The sequence below is a fragment of the Rhinopithecus roxellana genome, chromosome 1, assembly GCF_007565055.1.
Source record: "Rhinopithecus roxellana isolate Shanxi Qingling chromosome 1, ASM756505v1, whole genome shotgun sequence".
NCBI lineage: Eukaryota > Metazoa > Chordata > Mammalia > Primates > Cercopithecidae > Rhinopithecus > Rhinopithecus roxellana.
Genome location: NC_044549.1, coordinates 169,166,654 through 169,189,421, shown reverse-complemented (window position 1 = coordinate 169,189,421; position 22,768 = coordinate 169,166,654). Strand labels below are relative to the sequence as shown.

Below are 22,768 nucleotides of genomic sequence, written 5' to 3'. Positions count from 1 at the left end.
CAACAGGTGCTGGAGAGGATGTGGAGAAATAGGAACACTTTTACACTGTTGGTGGGATTGTAAACTAGTTCAACCATTATGGAAAACAGTATGGCAATTCCTCAAGGATCTAGAACTAGATGTACCATATCACCCAGCCATCCCACTACTGGTTATATACCCAAGGGATTATAAATCATGCTGCTATAAGGACACATGCACACGTATGTTTATTGTGGCACTATTCACAATAGCAAAGACTTGGAATCAACCCAAATGTCCATCTGTGACAGACCGGATTAAGAAAATGTGGCACATACACCATGGAATATTATGCAGCCATAAAAAAGGATGAGTTTGCGTCCTTTGTAGGGACATGGATGCAGCTGGAAACCATCATTCTCAGCGAACTATCACAAGAACAGAAAACCAAACACCGCATGTTCTCACTCATAGGTGGGAACTGAACAATGAGATCACTTGGACTCGGGAAGGGGAACATCACACATCGGGGCCTATCATGGGGAGGGGGGAGGGATTGCATTGGGAGTTATACCTGATATAAATGACGAATTGATGGGTGCTGATGAGATGATGGGTGCAGCACACCAACATGGCACAAGTATACATATGTAACAAACCTGCACATTATGCACATGTACCCTAGAACTTAAAGTATAATAAAAAAGTAAAATAAAATAAAATAAAGAAAAGAAAAAAAATCCATATATTGCAACCTAATCCCCATTGTGACGGTATTGAAGGCAGGGCCTTTGGGAGGTGATGAGGTCATGAGAGTGAGGCCTTCATGAATGGGATTTGTGCCTTGTAAAAGAGATCCCAAATAGCTCCTTTGTCCTGTCCATCATGAGGAGACACAATGTGAAGACAGCTGTCTATGAATCAGGAAGCAGGCCCTCACCAGACAATCTGCTGGTACCTTGATGTTGAACATCCCAGCCTCCAGAACTGTAAGACATAAATTTCTATTGTTTTTAAGCCACCCAGTCTATGGTATTCTGTTGTAGTGGCCTGAACTAAGACACCTGGCCCGTGAAGCTGGGGCTAAGAGGGTGGCAAACGTGCTCTCTCAGCTAGGTCTACGGGCAAGATATCTGTTTCCCGAAGCCCACTTCCCTGTCCTTCTGGGTATGGCTTCTGTGGGGGCTCAGAAATTGGCAGTGAGAAGTGTCCCCATAATGTCTGAGGTCTCTGTGTCCCTCTGATTCTAGCTGGGCTCCCATTATTGCAGACGCAAAGACACAAGAGAGCTGGAAGCCACGGCAGCAGGGAGTCACTCCAGGTGTGGAAACTTAGCTTCTTTTTAGGTGAGACCAGGATCACTTATCACTCAGCCCGCTTACCTAAGGGGCTCACAGCTGCCCGTGCCCCTCTCTATTTGGTATCTTTCTGGTCCCCTTTGAAGGTATGAAGAGCAATAGACAAGCACCTTATGAAATTTGTTTTTAAAGTTCTCCAGAAAACATAACCCCATTTGATTAAAAACAAAACAAAACAAAAGGAAGGTTAGAGGCAGGATGGAAATGTAACAGATAAAATAAAAGCAGTATTAGCAGCTAAACTTTATGGAATACTTATTATAAACCAGGCACTGTCTAATCTCTTTACAAATATATTATCCCACTTAAAAATACTTTCAACAGCTCTAAGAGGTAGACACTATTGTAATCCCCATTTTAAAGATGAGATAAGTGAAGTTTGAAGACATTGGATAACTTGTTTAGGATTCTTGCCCATGCAGCTGACTGTAGAGACTGTGGCACCTGCCACCACAGGGCAGGCCTGATAAAGTTAAAGTGTCCCAAAGGGAAAGTTGATGAATTCTGGTGGGACAGCTCTACAGGGTGCCCGGAAGATGGGACAAGCAAGAGTAAGCTTATAGGAAAAGAGGAAAGATTTGTGGGGATATTAAGAGCCTGGTTCTGTGAGGGGCATTTAACTTATTCTTGAGGATTCAGAAATGACCACACAGTCATCTCACTGGGATATGCACTGCGAAGAATACAGACCTAGATTCCACCCATGATGTCACATTTGGATAACTTAATCTCCTTGATCTTGATTGCCCCCTCCGAAAATGCGGTTCATACAAGCAACCCTGCAAATCTGTTAGAAGGATTAGATTTAATGTGGGCAAACCCGAATACCTGACTGTGGTAACTAGGACATCGTAGGTGCTGAATAAATGGAGTCTATTGCTATCATTGTTTCTCAATGCCTGGAATCAGGGGGATGAATAGGATCTTGATGGGCCTTACACGGACAAGCTAATGAATGATGACTAAATACAGAAAGTGGGGAATACAATGAAATAGAATGCATTTTCATTTTGTACTGACGTTGCTTTCATATGATTAAGTCCCTACTAATTAACATTAAATTGTAAATAATACGCTGTATTCCTGGAAACTGGTGAAACTATAATTAAAAATAATGCAGAAGGAAAAACAACATCCTCACCTCACAAAACATAGGCAACTTTTTGGCAAAATCCACCACTCTGGTAATTGCTGGTGTGATGATTTTTGTAAAATGGCTGAAGGCTTCCAAGTCAACCTTTCCACCTTCTGGGGCATTGACTATTGGTGCTTGTCCAATGTCTTCTGGCTAAGGAGGAGAAAAAAGAAAGATTTAAATGAAGAAGTTGAAGGGAGCTTTATTTATCATAGTTCTTATGTGGCAGAAAATCTCTTCTGAACTGATATCCTGTACAGTTTCCAGTTTTCATATCATTTATTAACAAACTGCACAGTTTACACATCACTTATTTCTTTGAGTAAAGACACATGTCTTGGCCATTGCTTTCATAGGCCCCCAGTGACAATGTTTACAGGACTGTTGCTGCAAGAGAGAGAGAGAGAGAGAGAGATAAGAGAAAGGACAGGAATTTGGGTCCTGCTTCTGAATGCACAAAGGGTGTATACTTAGGTAAGGTGACATAAATTCCAGGGGCTCTGGGATGGCATATTCAGAGTACTGTACATGCTGGTGTGTGTGTGGGGGGGGAGGTGGGCACACTGTGGGCAATGATAGAGCAGAGCGATGAGTGGGCCCTAGCAAACAGTGCCCTGTGGATTCTTGCTTCTGACCCAGCTGGGGCTTGAAGTTCCCCTCTGCCCTACGCACTCCAGTTTGAGGGGGTCTCAGCTGAGGGTTGAGGGGGAAGATTGCTAGGCTGTCCACAGGAAACTTGGCAAAGCTTAGGGCAGAGTGGCGAATTTACTAGTATTTAATGTCCCTAGGGCAGTTCTCTGCTGTTTATTTGCTCAAGAACAATCCATGGCCTTGCTGCTCAAAGTGTAGTGCAGCAGCCTGGGTGTCACCAGGAGACTTCTTCTGAGGCCCCTCCCCAGACCAGGTGGTACAGAATCAGCATTTTAGCAAGACCTCCAGGTGACTTATGCGCTTCCCAATGTCCACAGTAGCCATCTAACTCGTAAGTTTCTCATTCAGTCACCTCCCTGATGTGATCTGTGTCCATGTGTCTCCTGTTGTCACCCAGTGCTTCCTTCAGGAAGAGTCTGCTCCACTTCTCCTCCTTGTCTTTGTGATGGTCATAACCACCATTTATTTGTGGCCTACAAGTGAGCCAGCCGCTTTGCATACTACCCCGTCTCAAGTAGTCCTCATTCAAATCCTGATTTGCAGGTGAGCAAACCAGGGATCAGAAAGGTTAAGAGCAAGCTGCTGAGGCCAGGCCTGCGATCTGGGTGACCCTGACTCCACACAGCAGTCTCCCCAGAGCTCCACACTTCCTCACCCCTACTGCAAGGCTTTTACTCCCTGTGGACCTTTTGACACTAATGAACAGAATCTCTACTCCTCTGAACACCCTCCTTGCCAGCCTCTCCAGCTTCTCCCAGGAAGATGTGAATGTGACCAAGGAGATCACAGACTCAAGCCCTACCCAGTGGTGGTGGCCACCTTTGCCTAGAGCCACAGTGAATAGATAGGAACAAGGCCAGTTCTCTTTTCTGCACCCAGGGGCTTGGAGATGGGGGTGGGGAAGGGGGATGGGAATAAGGAACCGATACTGTGAGTGAGCTGAGCAAAATCGAATTCCTCCCTTGCAGAGCAGTGAGGACACTGCCAGTGGTGAGACTAGCCTAGCATAGTGGCCCCCAAACTTCACTGTGCATCAGTCTCACTTGATTTCTGGGCTCCAGCCCCAGTGTATCTGATTCAGCAGGTCAGGGATGGAGCCTGGGAATCTGCATTTCTAACAAGTTCCCAGGAACGTGCTGATGAAGCTGCTCTGGGCCCACTCTTTGAGAACCACTGAGTTAGCAGTAACCAAGTTCAGCTTAGAGTAATCCAGTTCCCTTGCTTCCTCCCACATATCTCCCATTACTGTTCACATCACATTTTTAGTAGAATGAAAAGCAAAAGATGATTCTTTTACTCTTTTTACTCTTCTTGCTGCCAGAGCACCAGGGTCAACAGGAGCAGCCCAGGAGTCATGGTTACAGCCTCAGGGGAAGGTTTTAAAAACATATTATTAATACAGAACAAATGCTGGCAGCCTTTAACTTTTTTTTGACCATCCAGCAGTGTCTTCTGTTTATTTTTTACTTTATTTTTTTTTTTGTGTGTGTGTTGCTGGCAGTGAGTGGATGAAACCTGGTTTCTGTCATGTTTCATAATGATTGACAATGTTTTGGGGCAACTGTTGGCATAGCAAGCCCATGGAAGTCTACTGTTCAGCTCGCTCTCTGGGTGCAGACAGAATTGATGAAATAATCGCATGTACAGCCTCCTTCTCCTTCCCTCTTTCTCACCTAGATTGAGCTAAAGGAAAAGGTACCTCTGTTCCTCTTTTGGGTAATGCTGCTCCCCGCAGCCTTCAGACATCCCTGCTCTTCTTTATAATTTCTTCTCATTCCTGAAACTGAGGCTCATCTCACTGACCTTGTCTACTTGACAAGTCTTTTATGAAGATCAACTGATAAAAGGAATGTGGGCACACATTCAAAAAGGTAGAGAGTTTTATATATATATATATAAATGGTATATAAATATATATTAATTACATATATCATATATATATGTAGGATGAACTTTTTAAAATAAAAATAAAATTAAAAAGTGTAATAACGTCATTTTGGCCTGGTTGAATCTAAACATTGCTCAGTGAATACTGATAGAGCTAACCTGATGTATTCAAATGGCACTCAGTGTCCTTTGAAATGCTGGTGGGTTAATATTGATGTTAATTTTTTCATTCAATTTGTGGGTGTGTAGGTTATTTGAATTCCACTTGTGACGTGTAAAGATTTGAAAAAAGGAGAGAAAGTATGCGAGGAAATATGGCAATTTTAAGTAAAACTAAACCCCCAAATGTAACAAGCTCACAAGTTTTCTGATGAAAATATATATCAAGGTAGAATAAAAAATTTACTTCTAAGCCTCTGGCTATTTAATGGACTATAAAATTGCTAGAAGTAAAATTGTGAACAAAGTAAAACCCTTCAATTTTATCATTAAGATTTTTTTCCATAATGGATCTTAGATACCAGAACAACAAAAAAGAATCTATCTATCTGTCTGTATATATCCATGAATTGACCCAAGTTAACATCAGGTTAATCAAGGTTGAGCAGTGAAACCCTGTTACTTCCCTGAAGATTTTTCACCTATAATAAAGATACATAACTTTCTAAAATATTTGGAAGATGTTAAAAATAGAGTATAAATATTTGACATTAGTTGAACCTATCAGATATCTTATTACAGCTAATAGCCTTGTAAACTACTATATAAAATACATTTGCTCATATACACATATGTATTTATGTGCTCAAGATCAAGCTCCAATACTGATAAGTCTCTAGCTTGCTTGTAGATTCACCACTGCAGACCTGTGGGGAAAGCCTGCTTTTTGCCTCTGTGGATCCAACTGCCTTAGCTAGCTCATGGTGGTATTTTCAACTGTCATTCTGGTATCCTCTCTTTGCCCTAAATGGACCTCCTGAGCTAGCCCAGCTGTCTTCTCTATGTCTCCCCTACAACTTGCCTTACATTTTCCCATTTCACTGCTGCCTTCTCTCCAGACTTTTGCTTTCTCCAAAGCCCCTACTTCTGTCTCTCATCTCTGTCTTTTCCAAATCCTATTTTCTCTTCAAGACCCAACTCAAGTTCTAGCTTCTCCTAGATGTCTTCCCAGGTGACCTCAGTTTGAAATGATGTTTACCTCATTTGAACACACATGGTGGCCCATGGCTATGAGTCATATGGTATTTAGGCATTTATTACTATCACTTTTTATTATAGTTATGTAAATCTATCACACCAAAGATACGAACTTAAGGGGGTAGAGAATAAGTCTTACTCGTCTTTGCCTACTGTGTACAAGGCATTAGGCCAAGTTGTGGAGGATAGAATGCTTATTGGTTGAGTGAGTGAATGAATGTATACTTATACCAGTATTTATTGAGCAGGTATTATGGGCCAGGCCTAGTTTTAGATGCTGAGGTTACAGCAATGAACAGTGTATCCTCAAGGAACTTGCATTGTGATGAGGGGAGATAGACAATAAATAAGAAACATGTATTCATGGAAGAATTTGTGATAAATCTAGAGGTGACATGATAATATATGGGAAGGCAGGAGAAAGGAAGGTCAGCCAAGGCACCTCTGAGAAGCAATGTGTGGACTTTGACTTGAGGAATGTCAAGAAGGTAGTCTTCCTTAGGGCCAGAGGAAGAACGCTTAAGTCAGAGAGGAAAGCCAGTGCAAAGTCCCAAAGCCAGAAAGGAGGCCCATGTGGTTAGAGCCCAGTGATGGCATGAAATGAGGAAGCGGAGGTAGGCAGGGGGACCCGTGATGCTAGGCATTGTAGAACATAGAAAGGAGATGGGCTTATTCTAAATGCAATGGGGCATCTACTGAAAGGCTGTAAACAGGGCATAGACATGACACAACGGTTACTGCATGGAGAAGATATGTGAGGAGCCAAAGGAAAAAACAGGCAGGCAACAGCTGTGGTTTGCGCAGGCTGAAGTGCACTATGGGGATGGCAGTAGAGATGGAGAGGCCTAGAGAATTCCAGTTGTATATTGGCAGCTGAAAACAGGGGCTGAAAGTGGACTGGCTGTGGGGTAAGGAATCCAGAATGACTTCTTGGGGTAATAGTGGTGGTGGAGGGTGTAAAAGGAGAGAGTCAGGTGTGTGTTCAGGGGTGACCTTAGCCCTTGATCAGCACGGGTGAGGCTGGTATTATACAAATCATGACCAACTGGCTTTCTGCTTTGACTATTTCATTGGTATTGTTCGAGGTGAGTAGGAAATGCTGCCAGCTGACCTCTTTGCTGAGTCCTTGGCTCTGAGCCAGGGACTTCTTGGCTTGAAAAGGTAACTCTCTGGCACATGCAGAAGGGAGTGAGGCCAGATGGGACTCTCACTTCTGCACTTGTTCATAGGGTGTCTTCTTGTGCCTTTGCCAGGCTAGGCAGGAAGACCTGGGCAGATAATAATTCAAGGTCCTTGGGCCATGGGATATGACTACAGCCTCACCCTTTTCCTGGGATGAGCAGGAACAAGATGGTGGCAGTGCGGAGTGGTGGTGGTAAGGATGGTGCACGTAGTAACCACTTATGTAGTTGCTAACAATATGCCAGGCAGTGTTAAGCCACTTGTATCTATTGCTTCATGCCATTCAGCAAGGGCATAAGGCATCTGAGCCTTAGAGAGGTGAAATAACTTGCCCAAAGTCAAACTTAAAAAAGCAACAGAGGCAAGCATGGAACCTGGGCTGTCTGGTTCCAATCCCCATTCATGTAACTACTAGATTATCTTGCCTTCTTCTGATGTTATTCTAATAACTTGGAGTGATAGATGCCTTCCTGACATGACTGCACGTGCCCTATGAGCTATACACACAGACCACATATGGTCTCATCACTCACCCTATCTGACCCTTCTGCTTATGCCCCTTGTCTGAAGCTACCCTCGTTGAGTGTGTGAAATCAGACAGTATCTCTGCCAGGGAAAAAGTAGGAAAGGTCTCCTCTGATCCTAAAGGTCACATTTTATACTTGGGTAGACATTCACCTAAAGCTACAACTTTGCATGAAAATTAAGGGAGCAGAATAATGATACGACGTCAGCAGACAATAATAAATGATGTCAATAGACAAGATTGTTGCTGTCAGGGGCTGCTACTGGAGGTCTAGAAGCGAGCTACCCTTGGTGGAGCGACCTGCTTTCCCTTGTTTGGCATCAGATGCTGCTTGTTCTCTTCTCAGCCCACTTCTGCTTTTCATCCTCACTGTCATCACACATGAATTGTTGGTGGTGAAATTAGGCATTTCTGTAGCCTCAGAGATTTGAGTAGATTGGAGAAAACTAGAAAATTATATGATTTAAATGCTTTTGGGAGAAACTTTAAAGATTGGCTTTAGATTTATTATGAAAATCTTAATGGCTTTTGCAAAAGTTCCTCATTTGCCAAAGACCCTAATTTTCTCAGACCCAAATATAGATTTAAAATCCAGATCAAATCACTGTCTCTGTTTCTTTTTCTTTTTCCTTTTTTTTTTTTTTTTTTTTTTTGAGACAGGGTTTTACTCTGTTGTCCAGTCTGGAGTGGAGTGGCATAATCATAGCTCACTGTAGCCTTGACCTCCTGGGCTTAAGTGATCCATCTACCTCAGCCTCCTGAGTAGTGGGGAACCACAGGTGAGCATCACCAAGTCTGGCTAAATTTGTTTATTTTTTGTAGAGATGGGGTCTCGCTATGTTTCCCAGGCTGGTCTCACACTCCTGGGCTCAAGCAATCCACCCACCTTGGCCTCCCAAAATGCTGGGATTGCAGGCATGAGCCACTGAGCCCAGCCCTATCTCTATTTCTGACTTGAGTGCTGGTCTTAGAGTGAAAATGAATCCTGGTCTTAGACAAAAAACTATGTCAGTAGTTCCTTTGAGGGAAGAAGGTATGTACCCATTCCAGATAAATGAATACTTTCAGCTTTAATGACGACATGTAATCCCATATGACATATTTTTATACTATTGTTAACATGATAGGCCTCCTCAAATTTTTTTTGGAACAAAATGGAACATCAACACATAAAAGATAAATAACATGTGGCAGTGTTGCAAGCACAGGAAAAGGGGTATTAGCATACAGAAGAGGCAAATCCTAATGTGCAAAAGCCTGTTTGCTACATGATACCTTCTAGTACATGAATACCATTTAGCAAAGCTGCCTTTAAGTAAAGATTCTTAACGTCTTTGCAGGACTAATTCACTACTCAAAAGAGTGAAGTTTTCGTCCTGAGCATAAATACTCAGTTGGAGTCACTTTTCTGCAAGGAGTATGTGTAAATATGTAAACTGGCTAAGACACAGGGCTTAACTGTACTGTCTCCAAGGATGGGTGACTGGAACTGTATGTTCAGTTCAGCAAATATTTATTGAGTTCTGTTCTGGTTATTTATTGCTGTATAACAAACTACCCCCAAACTTTGTGGTTTAAAACAACAATTTTTAATTTTCTTTCAGAGTTCTGGGGATTGATGGGCACAGCTAGGGGGCCCTCATACAGCTGCTGTCAAATGGCAGTAGAGGCTGATGTCATTTGAAGGCTTCTTTACTCGCATTTCTGGTTCCTGGGCTGCTTGGGAGTCTCTCCTTCTGTGTGGCCTTTTTACATGGCTAGCTTGGGATTCCTCACTGCCTGCTGGTCTCAGAGTAGTTGGACATTTATTATTTTTTTGTTCTTCTTCTTATTATTTTTAAATATAGAGCCAACTGCTATGAGAGACCAGGTGGTTTCCCTCCCCCAGGATACCCAAGTGGAAGCTGCAAGGCTTCTTATCACCCAACCTTAGAAGTAACGTAAGTATCACTTCTGCCGAAATGCACTGTTTAAAGGCATCACATAGCAGCCTAGATTCAAGGGGAGAGGGGAACAGACTCTACCTCTCCTGGGGACAGAATGGGCTGTGTATACAGGGAGAAGAAAGAATTTGATGGCAGCCATCTTGGAGAAAAGCTACCACAAGTTTCCATCACACACAGCATAGATACTCAAGTGTGGAGGCTGAATGGAACATTGTCCTCCTGTGAGGAGATGCAGGGGTTATCCCAGGCACAGAGGGGGATAGGGTGACAGAAATGAAGTTCGTTGTAGAGACAGACAGGACAGTGGAGGAGTTCTGATCTCTTCCAATAACCCTCTAGGGAAAAATGGCTTGGAGAAGCAGTTATTTACATTTGAATCAAGAGGGACAATTTCTTGAGGAGATGAAATATCTGCAAAAGATACACTTTGCGTCAGCCCTACAAGGAGAAGAAAACTCTCTTGCACGTGGGTAATCTCATGGTTCCGACAGAAACCTAATGGCGAATCATACTGTGCCGTAGATTCTTTCCATAGATGGTCAGGCTGGTGAACTGTTAGGAGCCTTTAAGTGAACAGTGCAGACCTCAGGACTGGTTCTAATAACTAGATATTGTGCTGTCTTTGCTGAAGATAGCACACAGCATGAAGATATTTGATTAAATTTTGCTTTATAGAGGTGGTTTCTCTGCTTCCAGACATAGCACGTCGCCTCCTCACAGATGCTTCTTCTGACCACCATGTTCAGAAAGATTAAGTCTCTCCCCACTTCCAGTTCACAAGCTCTTTGTCCCATCACACTGTTTATTGCCCTCATTGCACTTACCACTACCTGCATTTATTTTGTTTGTTTATCTCTTATTGTCTGTCTTCCACTAGAGGAATGTGGCTGACTTATTTAGTTCCTGGCACATAGTATCCACTCAATAAATGTTTCTTAAATAAAAGAACAAACCTTTAAAGTCTGGAAAGAAACACCTTGTGATTTACTCAAACAAGGTTAGTTAGACTAGCGTCCATTCTCTATGGGGAGTCAAGACAATAAAAGTATACAATTCCCAGGAGAAGTCCAGGATGAACTTCAAATCTTCTACCTTACTTGGAATTCAGCTTGGTCACTACTTGAAATCAGGAGACAGTGCCAGGCCTGGAAGTGGTTTCTACAATGTCCATTTATGGGTGACACATTTGGGGAAAGGATAGATTTAAGTTTGCAATTAGGTAGGACTCTGTCTTGCTATGCCTCAAGTGTATTGTGTTAGAATTGGTCTATCAATCCAGAATTAGTGCTTTTGAACTTTCTGGTAGATATATCAGGGTGGGGGTGAAGATGCAAGATCAAGGCACTGAGAAGCTGCTTCTCCAAAAAGCTGGCATCTTTCAGAGGCTTTTTGGGTTTGTTCAGGTGCCAAGAGTGCATAGGGTAGTGGGTAGAGGCATAGATCCTGGAGTTGGCCGCATCCATCACCACTATTTACTAGTTGTGGGAGCTCAGGCAAGTTTCCTCAACTTCTCTGCCTTAGTTCTCTCTTCTGTAAAATGGAGATATTAACCACATCTACCTACAGGATTGGCATAGGAAGTTAATGAATGAAAAGCACTTAGAATAGTACCTGGCATATGGTAAAGGCCATCTAGGTACTGGCTAACATTGCTGTTAATGAAAGCCATCAACAAAATGCTGGCACTATTGTTTCATTACAATGAAAATAATTGTGTCAGTACAGGTAAATTATGCTTAAGCTTTTTCTTTCCAAAACTTCCTTTAAGGTTGTTGTTATGTTGTTTTAAGAAAAAGATCCACTATCTCATTGTAATGTTAATGTTGAAGTACAGGGATAATTATACCACTATATCTTCTTGTTCAGATGGGGAAGTACTCTAACGTGCCCTAGGGATACATACGAAACCACAGAATATCTGTTGTCAGGCAGGTACTTAAAAAGGGTTTTACATCACAAACTAAGAGCAAAGTCAGTCTCAGATGGTCCAGCACTAGTGAGGCGGGTAGTCTTTCTAATGAGGTGGGTGGAGAGCCTGGACTTGGAACCAGAAGACAGAGTTGGCTTTGGTGCCTGGCTTTTAGCAGTGTGATCTTGGGCAAGCGGCTTAAGGCCTTGGGCTTGGTTTGCACGTCTGTAAAATGGGGATAGTAATTCCAGCTTACCTCAAAGCACTGTGAAGTCCAAATGAGAAATGAATGGGAAGAACTTTCACAACAGGTAATTTTTATAAGAATATTAAACACCAATATTGCAAGGGTCTGGAAGGTCTTTTATTTCTGCACACTCACACCCACCAACCCCTATCCCTACTCCCTCATTCCCATTGCCCTTCTCGACTCAAGCTCATTTAATTTAAGCTAAAAAATTTTGACTTCTGTTGACGTAAAAATATACTAGAGGTCTAGAGGCTATTCTAAAGGGAATATTTGGGATTGAGTTTAGGGACTAAATATGCATATACTGGGTATCTGAGGAAAGAAATGGGTGTAAAAAGTAAAAGATGGCAGACAAAACACTTTACTAATTAGTTGGTCCAGGACTGGTCTTTCTAACAGTAAAAGCAAACTGATATAATGTGGCCTAAGAAACTGTTTTAGAATTCAGCAAATCACAGAGTAGATGGTAGGAGTGGCCTTTATACTCACACAGACCTAGACTCAAATCCTAGCTTTGCAAGTTACTCAACCTCTCAGAGCTACAGTTTTCCTATCAGTAAAATGAGGCAATAACACCAGTATCCCAAGGTGATGAGGACCGAACAAACTGAGGTAGAAAACGCTGGCGTATAACTGAAACTGATCTGTGCAAGGAAGCCTTACCAGGAATTTCCGTTTTTGCTTCCAGTGGCTGCCTTGGGCGTTGGTCGCCACGTGGGCTTCGGTGACAGTTTTGATGAGCTCCCATTCCTCGTCTGTGGGCTCTGGCTTGTGCCCGATGGATTTCTGCAGTTCTTCCCGCCGTCTCTTCTCCCGGTTCTCCTCTATTAGCTTCCTCTTGGCCAGCCTCTTGCTGTCATCCAGCACCACTGGGAGCGGGAGAAAGATGAGACAAGGCACACAGATGCTCCCAAGACACACAGCAAGCTGCACTTCCTGGAACCTCAGGGGTGGGACCACTGATGCACAGATGGCTCAGTGGGTTCTTCGGGGTGGGTCACACTGGGACATTTTCTCTCCTCACTAGCAAACTGCCATTGACTAGTCTTGTCCAACATGGTCTCTAGAGCCAAACTCCCCATGACCGGCCAGCTTTTCAAAACAAAGTCCCCAGAGAACCTAGACACTACGCACTCCAACTCCACAGAAGGTGGTTCTAAAACAGAGTGAAGCAGAGAGAGGTAAAATCCATACTACCCACAGGATCACAGAGAAATCTCTCTTGCCAGTCATCTGAATTCACTCTCTGGGTTTCTGTCCTGCCCGCCTCCCCTAAAATGGTTCTTAGTAAGGAGAACTTCAGGTTAAAGAAAAGTTATGGGAAGAAAAAAAGAAACGTTATGGAGCAGTAAGTGGGAGGCTCATGATCCCCCCCTTTTTTTTTTAGAGGAAAAGGGACCCTAACTCTTCATGGCTCCCTTAAGGGCTAATTGGAATGTGGCTGGGCCTCAAGGCACTCACTGTGCATTATTCTCTATCTGGTCCCCCCTCAAGGGTGGTTAAAGAGCCCAGGCTTTGGAATCTAGAAAGACTTGGATTTGAATTCTGATATTATCACATTCTAGCTGTGTGACCTCTGGCAAGTTCCTTAGGTTCTCTGAGCTTTCATTTCTTCCTATACAAAATGGGCTCAATAATGCCCACTTCACAGAGTATTCAATGTGATAATGCATTATAAGTGCTCAGTAAATGCAGTCCTGACTTCTATCATTTGGGTGAAAGGAAAATCAGAAGGGCAGGTAACAAGAAACCTATATTTCTGTGGTTAATTTCCAAAAACAAAACCGTTTCACTAGATTTGGTAACTATCAATGGAATGGAAAGGCTCAGGTTTTACATTGCAGAGTCACAATATTTTAGAACTGGAAGGGAACTTAGAGGTCATCTAGTCCTACTCTCTCTTTTCAAAGAAAGAAGAAGAAATTGATCCAGAGAGGTCGTGACTTGCCTAAAGTCACAGAGCAAGTTAATGGCAGAGCCAAGGCAAGACCCAGGACTCCTGACTCCAGTTCTACGACATCACTGTCCTAGGGCCATTTCTTGATGAAGGTGTGACCTGGTAGGAAAAGAAAAAAAGCAAACATAGCAAGAGAAGGAGAACGAAGGTGCCTAGCTAGTCCACCATTTAAATATTCGAATTTAAAGAGAATATTAAATTACAGGTCATTTAGATTTGATTGGATTGTCAAAGTCATGTGAGAGCTTACAAATAAGGACAATATGAATGAGCCCTGTTAAGTCATTTTGGTTCAGTTACTAAAGGGAAAGGAGGAATGGTAATAATACCCTCAGTCCCTTCCCAAATGCTTCCGGTGTGCCAGGGACTGTTGCATTTGATGAACATTATCTAATTTAATCTTGAAAACAGCTCTACAAGGTAGGCAATGGTTTCACAGAAGGAAAATCTCAGCTTAATTCCAAAGGTCACACAGCTAGTAAGTGACAGATCTGGGACTCGAACAGAAGTTTTTCTGATTAGAAAGCCTGAGCTCTTAGAATCCCTCACAGGCAAGTAAGGGGCACTCAAAATTTATTTCCATACAGTCTAGATTAACACTGAGTTTTTAAACCTCATAGACACTCATATCTTAAACTTCTCAATAAAACACTGAAGTGGATATTCAATAATAAGTTTGTCATAGTAGCATATCTAAGTATTTGGCTCTAAGTCAATCATATTCACATATCCTTATCAGGCATATTATTGGTAAGGGCTAAAGGCCTTTAAGAGATAAAGATAAAGAACATACTCAGCCAGAGGTGGGGATTAACCCAGGATTTCCAGCCTAACACCTTAACATAACCCTCTTCCTTTTTAAAGATTCTCCATTCCTTCTTCTTTAATGGGCAAACCAGAACATTTCACAGATTTTTTTTTTCTTCTCAGTGAAAGAACTCTATTTCTCACATAAATGTGAGCCATGATTATTTCTTTCATCAGGAAAAATCCTCACTGTATTTTCTTTTTTCTTTCTTAATTTTTTATCTTTCTTTTTCTTTTTAGTTTTTAACTAATAGTTGGAATCTCTCACTGATGTGCAAAAAATTTACGCCAGTAGAAATCATTAATACTGATGCCTGGCAAAAGGGAGGCCACACATTCTGAATGACATGATTCTTATTTTTATGATTAGATTAATTAAAGTGACTGGTGTAAATCCCTCGCCCCGTGTGGGGAGAAGAGACCCCAAGGGCTAATCTCGCCACCATATGCTGTAGCACTTTGAAAACTGGGTAGGACGACTTCAGCTCAGAATGTCTTTATTGCTAAAAATAAAACAACCAACTGCAGGATGACTCATGCAATAGCACTCAACTTTGCATTCTTCAGAAATTTCTGAACACGATGTTTTCTGCCAGCGCCCCATCTCCAAAAATGTCCATTAAATAAACTCCTTGTCTTCGCTCTTGAAAAAATATTAGGACTAGTCCCTGAGGCTCTACCCCATGTGAACACTGTGTATAGAATGATACCTTATCAAGGTAAATGGACCAGACCTCCCATTTGTAATCTCTGTCTCAGAGTGTTGCTAACAGCTAGGCCTGCAAATGTGATAGGGATCATTTAACAGCATTTTCTCTTCCATCATCCATACTTTGAGAGTTAGGAGGTGATATGACAGGGTAGGATGGAAACCACCCAGCAATGGCTCCCACCTCCCTTTCAGGGCAAGCCTGGTTGTGGGGAGTGAAGGGTATATGCGAAACTAAGGTATTCCCTTCTCTGTCCCCATGGGTTCCTGCTTTCTTTTCTGCCCAGTCAATCCCCTTGAACCAAACTCTTTCCTAATCAACATTCCTTGAATATGAAGCAAGTGAAGATCTACTTACAATCTGTTGCCATGCCAACATAGATGCATTTCTTAAAGCGACATTCCTGGCACTGATTTCGCGTGACTTTGTCTATGACACATTTTCCTTCATATTTACAGGAATAGGAGGGATGGAGATTTTTCTGAATGGTTCTTCTAAAGAAACCCTATATGAAAAACAAAGACCCAAGACAACAGTTTCATATTTTCTAGAAATCAATGATTCTGGAGTTTTGTGTCCATATAACTATGAGATGAATTGTTTCGGACCTTAACCTGTTTCTGGGCCTCTAGCTCCACATATTCAAATACAAGACAGTTGGCCCAGAAGGATCTAGTGAGTTCTAAATCTGAGCTGATGATGCCGTAGGACTACAGAGTCAACACCTTTTTTGGTATTTATTCAAGGAAAAGAGGCTAGTAGGAACATCTAGTGCTTGTTTTTATTTTTTCTAAATATTGGATGTATAAGTAAATTATATTGTTCTGTTTCATAGAGTGACATAATTGTGTTGCTAAAGGAAGCTATGAGGAGTTTTGCTACTTTATACTGGGTAATAAGAAAGCTCCAAGACCAAGAAGAAAGTGAAAAAAATGAAAAGAGATGGATACTTGCAATACTTTGTTAATTAAAAATCTAATAATTTAGTAATTAAACAGTTGTACTAGCTGGCTTCATGGATTTAATTTAATACTTGTTTTTGACTCTTGAGACAGCCACGATCAGTTCACTTAGCCTTTCAAACAATAGGACTCAGGGAGTAGAACATTCCAGGTTTTCTACCAAGTTTTTCCCCATAGCTTATTGCATTGAGGTTTTCCTTTTATAACACTCTTTCTTTGGTATCTGTAGATATACACCTACAGGTTCAATGATTCTTCCTTTCTAAAGGCATGAGAGAGCACCTCTGGGGACACTAGGTGTGGGTGACTTAGGTAATATTCTCAAGAAAGTGCAATACTAGAATTTTTCTGGACATGATCCTCAAGTTGAGGCAACTGTCATCTGTATTGTAGGAATTAATAACAGCAGTGAGCACTTACTTGAGGGCACATTGCAAAGTGCTGTAGAAACATTTCATATCCTTCTATCTTCCCTACAACCATGTAAGAGAGGTGCTCTAAATATTTCCTCGGTAGGGATTAAAAAAGTAAACCTCAGACAGGTTAAGTCACTTGCCCAAATCACATGGTAAGTACATGCGGGAACTTGGGTGGGATGGAAAACAGCCAGCAATGGTCCCCACCTCCCTTGCAGCCCAGGAGTGGCACTCCACATCTTATTTGCTTAACTGCTTCTATTATGTATAATGAAGTAAATTTTACTGTATTACTTAAATGTTTTAGATGAACAGATGATAAATAGTCCTGTCCCACCCACTTAAAAAGTTCATTTTATCTGTTGGTAGAATAACAAGGCAAAATGAGTTTTTTAAAATGTAAAAAAATTTTAAAAAATGGTTTTTTTTGAAACAGAGTCTCACTCTGTCACCCAGGCTGGAGTGCAGTGGTGCGATCCTGGCTCATTACAACCTCCACCTCCAGGGTGCAAGTGGTTCTCATATCTTAGCATTCAGAGTAGCCGGGATTATAGGCATGAGCCACCACGCCTGGCTAATTTTTGTATTTTTAGTAGAGATGGGGTTTTGCCATGTTGGCCACGCTGGTCTTGAACTCCTGGCCTTAAGTGTTCTGTCCTCCTTGGCCTCCCAAAGTGCTGGGATTACAGGCATGAGCCACCATGCCCAGCTAATTTTTATATTTTTAGTAGAGATGCATTTTTGCCATATTGGCCAGGCTGGTCTCGAACACCCGGTCTCAAGTGATCTGCTTGCCTCTGCCTCCCTCCCAAAGTGCTGGGATTACAGGCATAAGCCACTGCGCCTGGAGGCAACACAAGTTTTGATGGATGTTTTCTACTAAGGCCTAAAGGGGGCCTCGAACTTTGTTAGATAAATGGTGGGAAATACCAGTTGACCTAGATTCAACCCACATTTTTATTATCCTGGTTAATGTTCTTTGGCTTTGATTATATACATATACCCTATTGCATATTCCTCCTTCAGACACAAAAGCTCTTTCTTATTATGAAAATGTCCAAGGTAGGATGTTATATTGGGCAAAGCAGAATAAAATGGGAAAACATCAGGAACAACTGAAATGAACAGACTTGATTTTGGGGCATATATGCAAATCCCTTATCATTTCCATTGTTCAAGTTCTAACAGAAAACTGTCATATTATATTTGGGTTTTGTGTTCATAAGCACTTGAGTCCATTAATCTGAGTGATGTTGATACACTGTTACAAGATTCACTCAGTCACACACAGGGCAGCTGTTGGAGATGTTAGCAATGTTTTCCTGGGTGTGCAGGGTGGGCAAATCTTGCCAAAGCGTGAATGTCAGAGCATGCCATGAGAGTGGAAAACAAGTTTCCCTGCAAACCTCGCTTTTCTTTCTGTTACCCTCTGACCAAGGAGGGCAAAGGAGAACTAAAGAAACCCAGAGATTGCTGGCAAGATGTATGTAACAGACAGGGAGGAGAGGGGTAGGGTAGCACGCCTCCTTCTGGAGGAAACAACAATTTCCTAGAGGTAGAAATACCAAAGTCCAAGACATCCAGTAAGAAGGCTGACTAATTACCAGGATAGGAAGATTGTTAGTCTATCTGAAGTTGGGGAGACCCTTGTCTCCCTCATACTCTGATGCTGACTCATGTTCAGGGGTGGGGTTAGGGCAAGGAGTACATTGACCAGTAAGACCACACTAAGCAGAGAATTAGGTGTGACACACCAGACCCCAGGGTTTTGCAAAAAGTTACTCTGTTCACTTTTTATTGGAATGAATGAAATAATTTATACTTTGCTTATTTCCACAAAAGAGTTGAGATAGCTAGTTCTGTTATACACGACGCCATCTTTTCTTTGGCCTATGTCTGATGACTTTTCTTGGGCACTTCATGGACCAAATCCTTTTAAAGATGTTGACCTTTCTTAAGCTGTAATTAAAGCATATTTTGACGTATGATAAGGAACCACTTCATTTTAAAAAGTAACAGATAGTAACCCTTGGAAGTGGACTTGAAGACATTTAAAACAGTCTACTTATTAAAAAAAAAAAATCCTTTCAGAGATGAGCTGACAAAAGAGATGCCCTGGGCAATAGATAAGGACATATATTTCATTGATGATTTGTTGGTAAGAAGAGGTCTTGCTTTTATAAATCAGTATCAGACATGTTTCTTTGCATTCTGAGAAGAACTGTATCCATTTTTTAGTACTTTGAGATGATGCACTGATCAATGTGAAAAGGAGATAACTCACTCTTCTAGTTCACTATTTCGGCAGCTGTTAAAAACTTTGGTTCTTCCTCTAACAATAGTTTGCTGTGGGATAGTATCAACATCCTTTCTATAAAAGATGCGTAAAAACTTGGATATCACAACAGACATGACATTTCCAACAGATTTCACTCTTCTCAGGGTGAAAATTGGCGAAAAGGATTCTCTCCATACACATTGCAAGTATGGGGTAGAAATATTTTTAAATTACAGGTTTGAATAAACAGTATAGGAAACAACCCTTTCATCTTTCACCACTCTTAAACACCGTGTGTCTCATTTGGAAAATTCATTTGAATTTTTCCAAGATGCTTTGTCATTACATGATGGGATCTGCACAAGTGCCCTGGGAAGGCTCTCTTCTGATTTTACAATGAAGGCAACCCTAGTTACAGGATTCTGACCTGAAACAAAGGCACAGAGCCTGAAATCTAGATTTTGCTACACTATTTCTTCTTTTAAGAAAACCTCAGCTGATCCAGGCTCCAGACATCCTGTGATCTAGGGAAAACAGGCTAGCTGATTTCTTGATCATCCTGAAGACATATGTGAGGCAGGGATATGGGTTAATAGGCTCAATTCTCTCTTTGTTTAAGTCAATCACTAATAACGTATTGTCCTCTGTAAGGCACATTCACTCTTTAGAGTCATTTTGGGGAATTAAGTATTAAATGGAAAGTATTAAATGGAATTCCATATTAAATGGAATTAGGATCTCTCTCCCAGAATTCGAAATTTCCCATTATGCACTGATTTAGAACCTTAGTGCTGCATCTAAGGTAGGGAAAGCCTTATGAATTGGGACTAATTTAGAGAAAAAGTCTAGTTTGAATTATCGAACTTTTGGAATAAGAGTAGGTACCTAAAGTTATGAAGATTTATTACTTTCAAATCAAGCCAGGAATCTACTTTCATGAGACTGTCTGCAAGTCTCTAATTAATAAATAGCCAGGACTTACTTGTAATTAGATTCCTTAAATTCCCTAAGACATTATTTTCATAGATGTAATGGCAACCTTTAGCCCAGTCTTTGTTAAAGGACTACAAATTCCAGATCAAAGGGGTCTGGATAAATGAGAACATGTTAGACTACATTCCAAAAAACAGTCTTGCAACCTTAGAAATTGCCCCTTTCCAATGGATGTATTATCTCAAACTTTTTTGCAGCCTTCTCCTAAATGTTTCCTAATTTCATGTACAAAACATAGGGAATTTGCAAGGAAAATCTTCCATTAGGGAAAAAGAAAACTCCTTAATTTGAAACTGAGCTAACATGTCAATTTGGGGGCTTTACGAGCAAGGGTAGGAACAAAAGGGGGCAGTTGGAGAAGGGGAAGAAGAGGAGAAGAGGTAAGGTGGATGAGAGAGGAGGGAAGGTGAAATGTTTTATACATTTAATACAATTTTTGCTTTAGGGTTTACATCTTCTGATAATTTAGTTTTAAATATAAGAGGTAAAAAAGAGAAGGTATTTAACAAGTAAACAATTTAAAAAGTCCTTCCCTGACTTTAAATACTTCTTTACTTAAGAAACATTAGCTGAACAAACACTAAATACAGCATTGGGTCAAGCTTTTCCCTTTATGGTGGATTTCATTTTCAAGGCTAGATCGTTGGACCAAAAGATATTTTCCAGAAACCTTATCTCGATTTTGTTGATGAAGTCTTGTAAGTAGGCCAATTTAGGCTGAGTTTCAGGAAGTGAATGGACTGTTGATCACTGGCATATTCTTGTCAAGTATTTCCTGCAGATAGGACTGTACAGCACAAAATTAGCTGATGGATGACCAGAATCTACTTAGTCACTGCAGGCTGTGCGAAAAGCCAATTTGGATAATTTCAGAACATAACTGAATCTAAGTAGCCTCAAAGATATTCCCTACTGGAACCCTTGAAAATGAGCATATTCACTCAGACTAACAGCAGAAAACAGCCTGTGGTAGAGTAAACTCTGTCTCCTCCAACACTGTAGATAAAACAAGAGGGGAGATAGTCATTTCTCAGGATGACAACATGTTAAAAAGGACCTATGCTTTATAAACCCAAAGTAAGAGTTTTATTATTTCTTTTTATTTTATTGATTCTCTTCCTGTTTTAAGAACACTTGCAGAAGTAAAGAAACCAGACATCACACTCATTTAGTTATTTATGATTTGGGAAAAAAATTCAGTTCTTGAACATGTCAAAAATGAAAAGCACAACCAGACACCTGGATGATTACAGGCCATGGATGTTAGAATTTAGTTTTAATTTGAACTTAAACTTAATGTTGCATTCTGGAGGAGCACTGGGAGGGGACGGGAGCTGGGCTAAGCTCCATGCTCGTGGACCCAGGGCAATTACCTTGCAGCCTTCACACGTGATACAGCGGTAGTGATACCCAGTGGCTTTGTCACCACACACTACACAGAGCTCGTCCTTGTCTAAGTAACTGGGAATGTACCCTGTGAAGGAAATAAAAGAAGGAATATTAAAAAACAATATATTAACATCAAAGAGACACTGTAGCTAAGATTGCTAGGCCGGAGACAAAATCGACTTGCCAGGAAGAGATGATAACAGTAAAGACTTAGTGAAACCATACAGTAAGAATTTTATACTCATAGTGTAAACATAGGCCCAGGATTTCAGAATGCCTTAGAAATAGCTCACACCTATAATCCCAGCACTTTGGGAGGCCGAGGCAGGCGGATCACCTGGGGTCAGGAGTTCAAGACCAGCTTGGCCAAAGTGGCAAAACCCTGTCTCTACTAAAAATGCACATAATTAGCCGGGCATGGTGGCAGGCACCTGTAATTCCAGCTACTCAGGAGGCTGAGGCAAGAGAATCACTTGAACCCGGGAAGTAGAGGTTGCAGTGAGCTGAGATTGCACCATTGCACTCCAGCCTGGGCAGCAAAAGCAAAATTCTGCCTAAAAAAAAGAGAAAAGAAATAGCTGTGATCACTTGCTGTGCAGATAGGAATGGCAGGAAGGCCGTAGAGCCAGTGACTCAAGCAGAGGGGCCAGGATTTGAGCACTGTGAGTTCTAGATAACACAATCTCTTTAACAAGGCTTATTTCAAAACCTGTTTTCAAAAGACTTGATCCACTTTGGAATCACAGTACCATGCAATACATTCAGGAAACTTTATAGCTGGAAGAGTCCCAGGAGATGACGAAGCCCTTGAAAGGTGAAGAAACAGGCCTGCAGAAGTTTGGCCTTCCTCAGGGTCACACTGGAAATTACCAGCAGGATTAAAACCCAGGTCTCTTAATTTCTAGCCCTCCAGTATAATATGCTGGTCTTTTTCTAAAAATAGAGAGTTAACTTTAAGTAGAATGAATTTTGCCACCTAAAAAAATTAGGTAAACTTGTGATATTATGATATGCAATCCAACAACACTGAATAGTGTGAAATGACAGAGGTTTTGTTTATTAAGAAAAAAGGAAAATCTAAACATGATAACTCTCTTTTTTAGTGGACAATGAGTTTATTAGTTTAAATTCCTTGACCCAGGAAGCTAAAAAGCACAAAAGCAGAAGCTTCCTGTTTCCCTCCTGTCTTCGCTCCTTTCCCCTCCTGTGGAGAGGATGCCCAGACACAAGATGCTGATTCAGGAGGGCAGGTTC

The 22,768-nt window shown here is 41.4% G+C and overlaps 1 protein-coding gene across 8 annotated transcripts in view; it reads right to left on the bottom strand.

The window, feature by feature from the left end:
• THRB (thyroid hormone receptor beta) overlaps window positions 1-22,768 on the bottom strand; it is a 389,921-nt gene that overhangs the window by 18,763 nt on the left and 348,390 nt on the right. For all 8 annotated transcript variants that reach the window (XM_030933219.1, XM_030933237.1, XM_030933217.1 and 5 more), the window contains 4 exons: window positions 21,499-21,599; window positions 15,834-15,981; window positions 12,666-12,871; window positions 2,461-2,607 (listed from right to left, as the gene is read on the bottom strand). In XM_030933219.1, coding sequence (XP_030789079.1) covers window positions 2,461-2,607; window positions 12,666-12,871; window positions 15,834-15,981; window positions 21,499-21,599 — 602 coding nt within the window. The remainder of the gene's footprint in view (window positions 1-2,460; window positions 2,608-12,665; window positions 12,872-15,833; window positions 15,982-21,498; window positions 21,600-22,768) is intronic.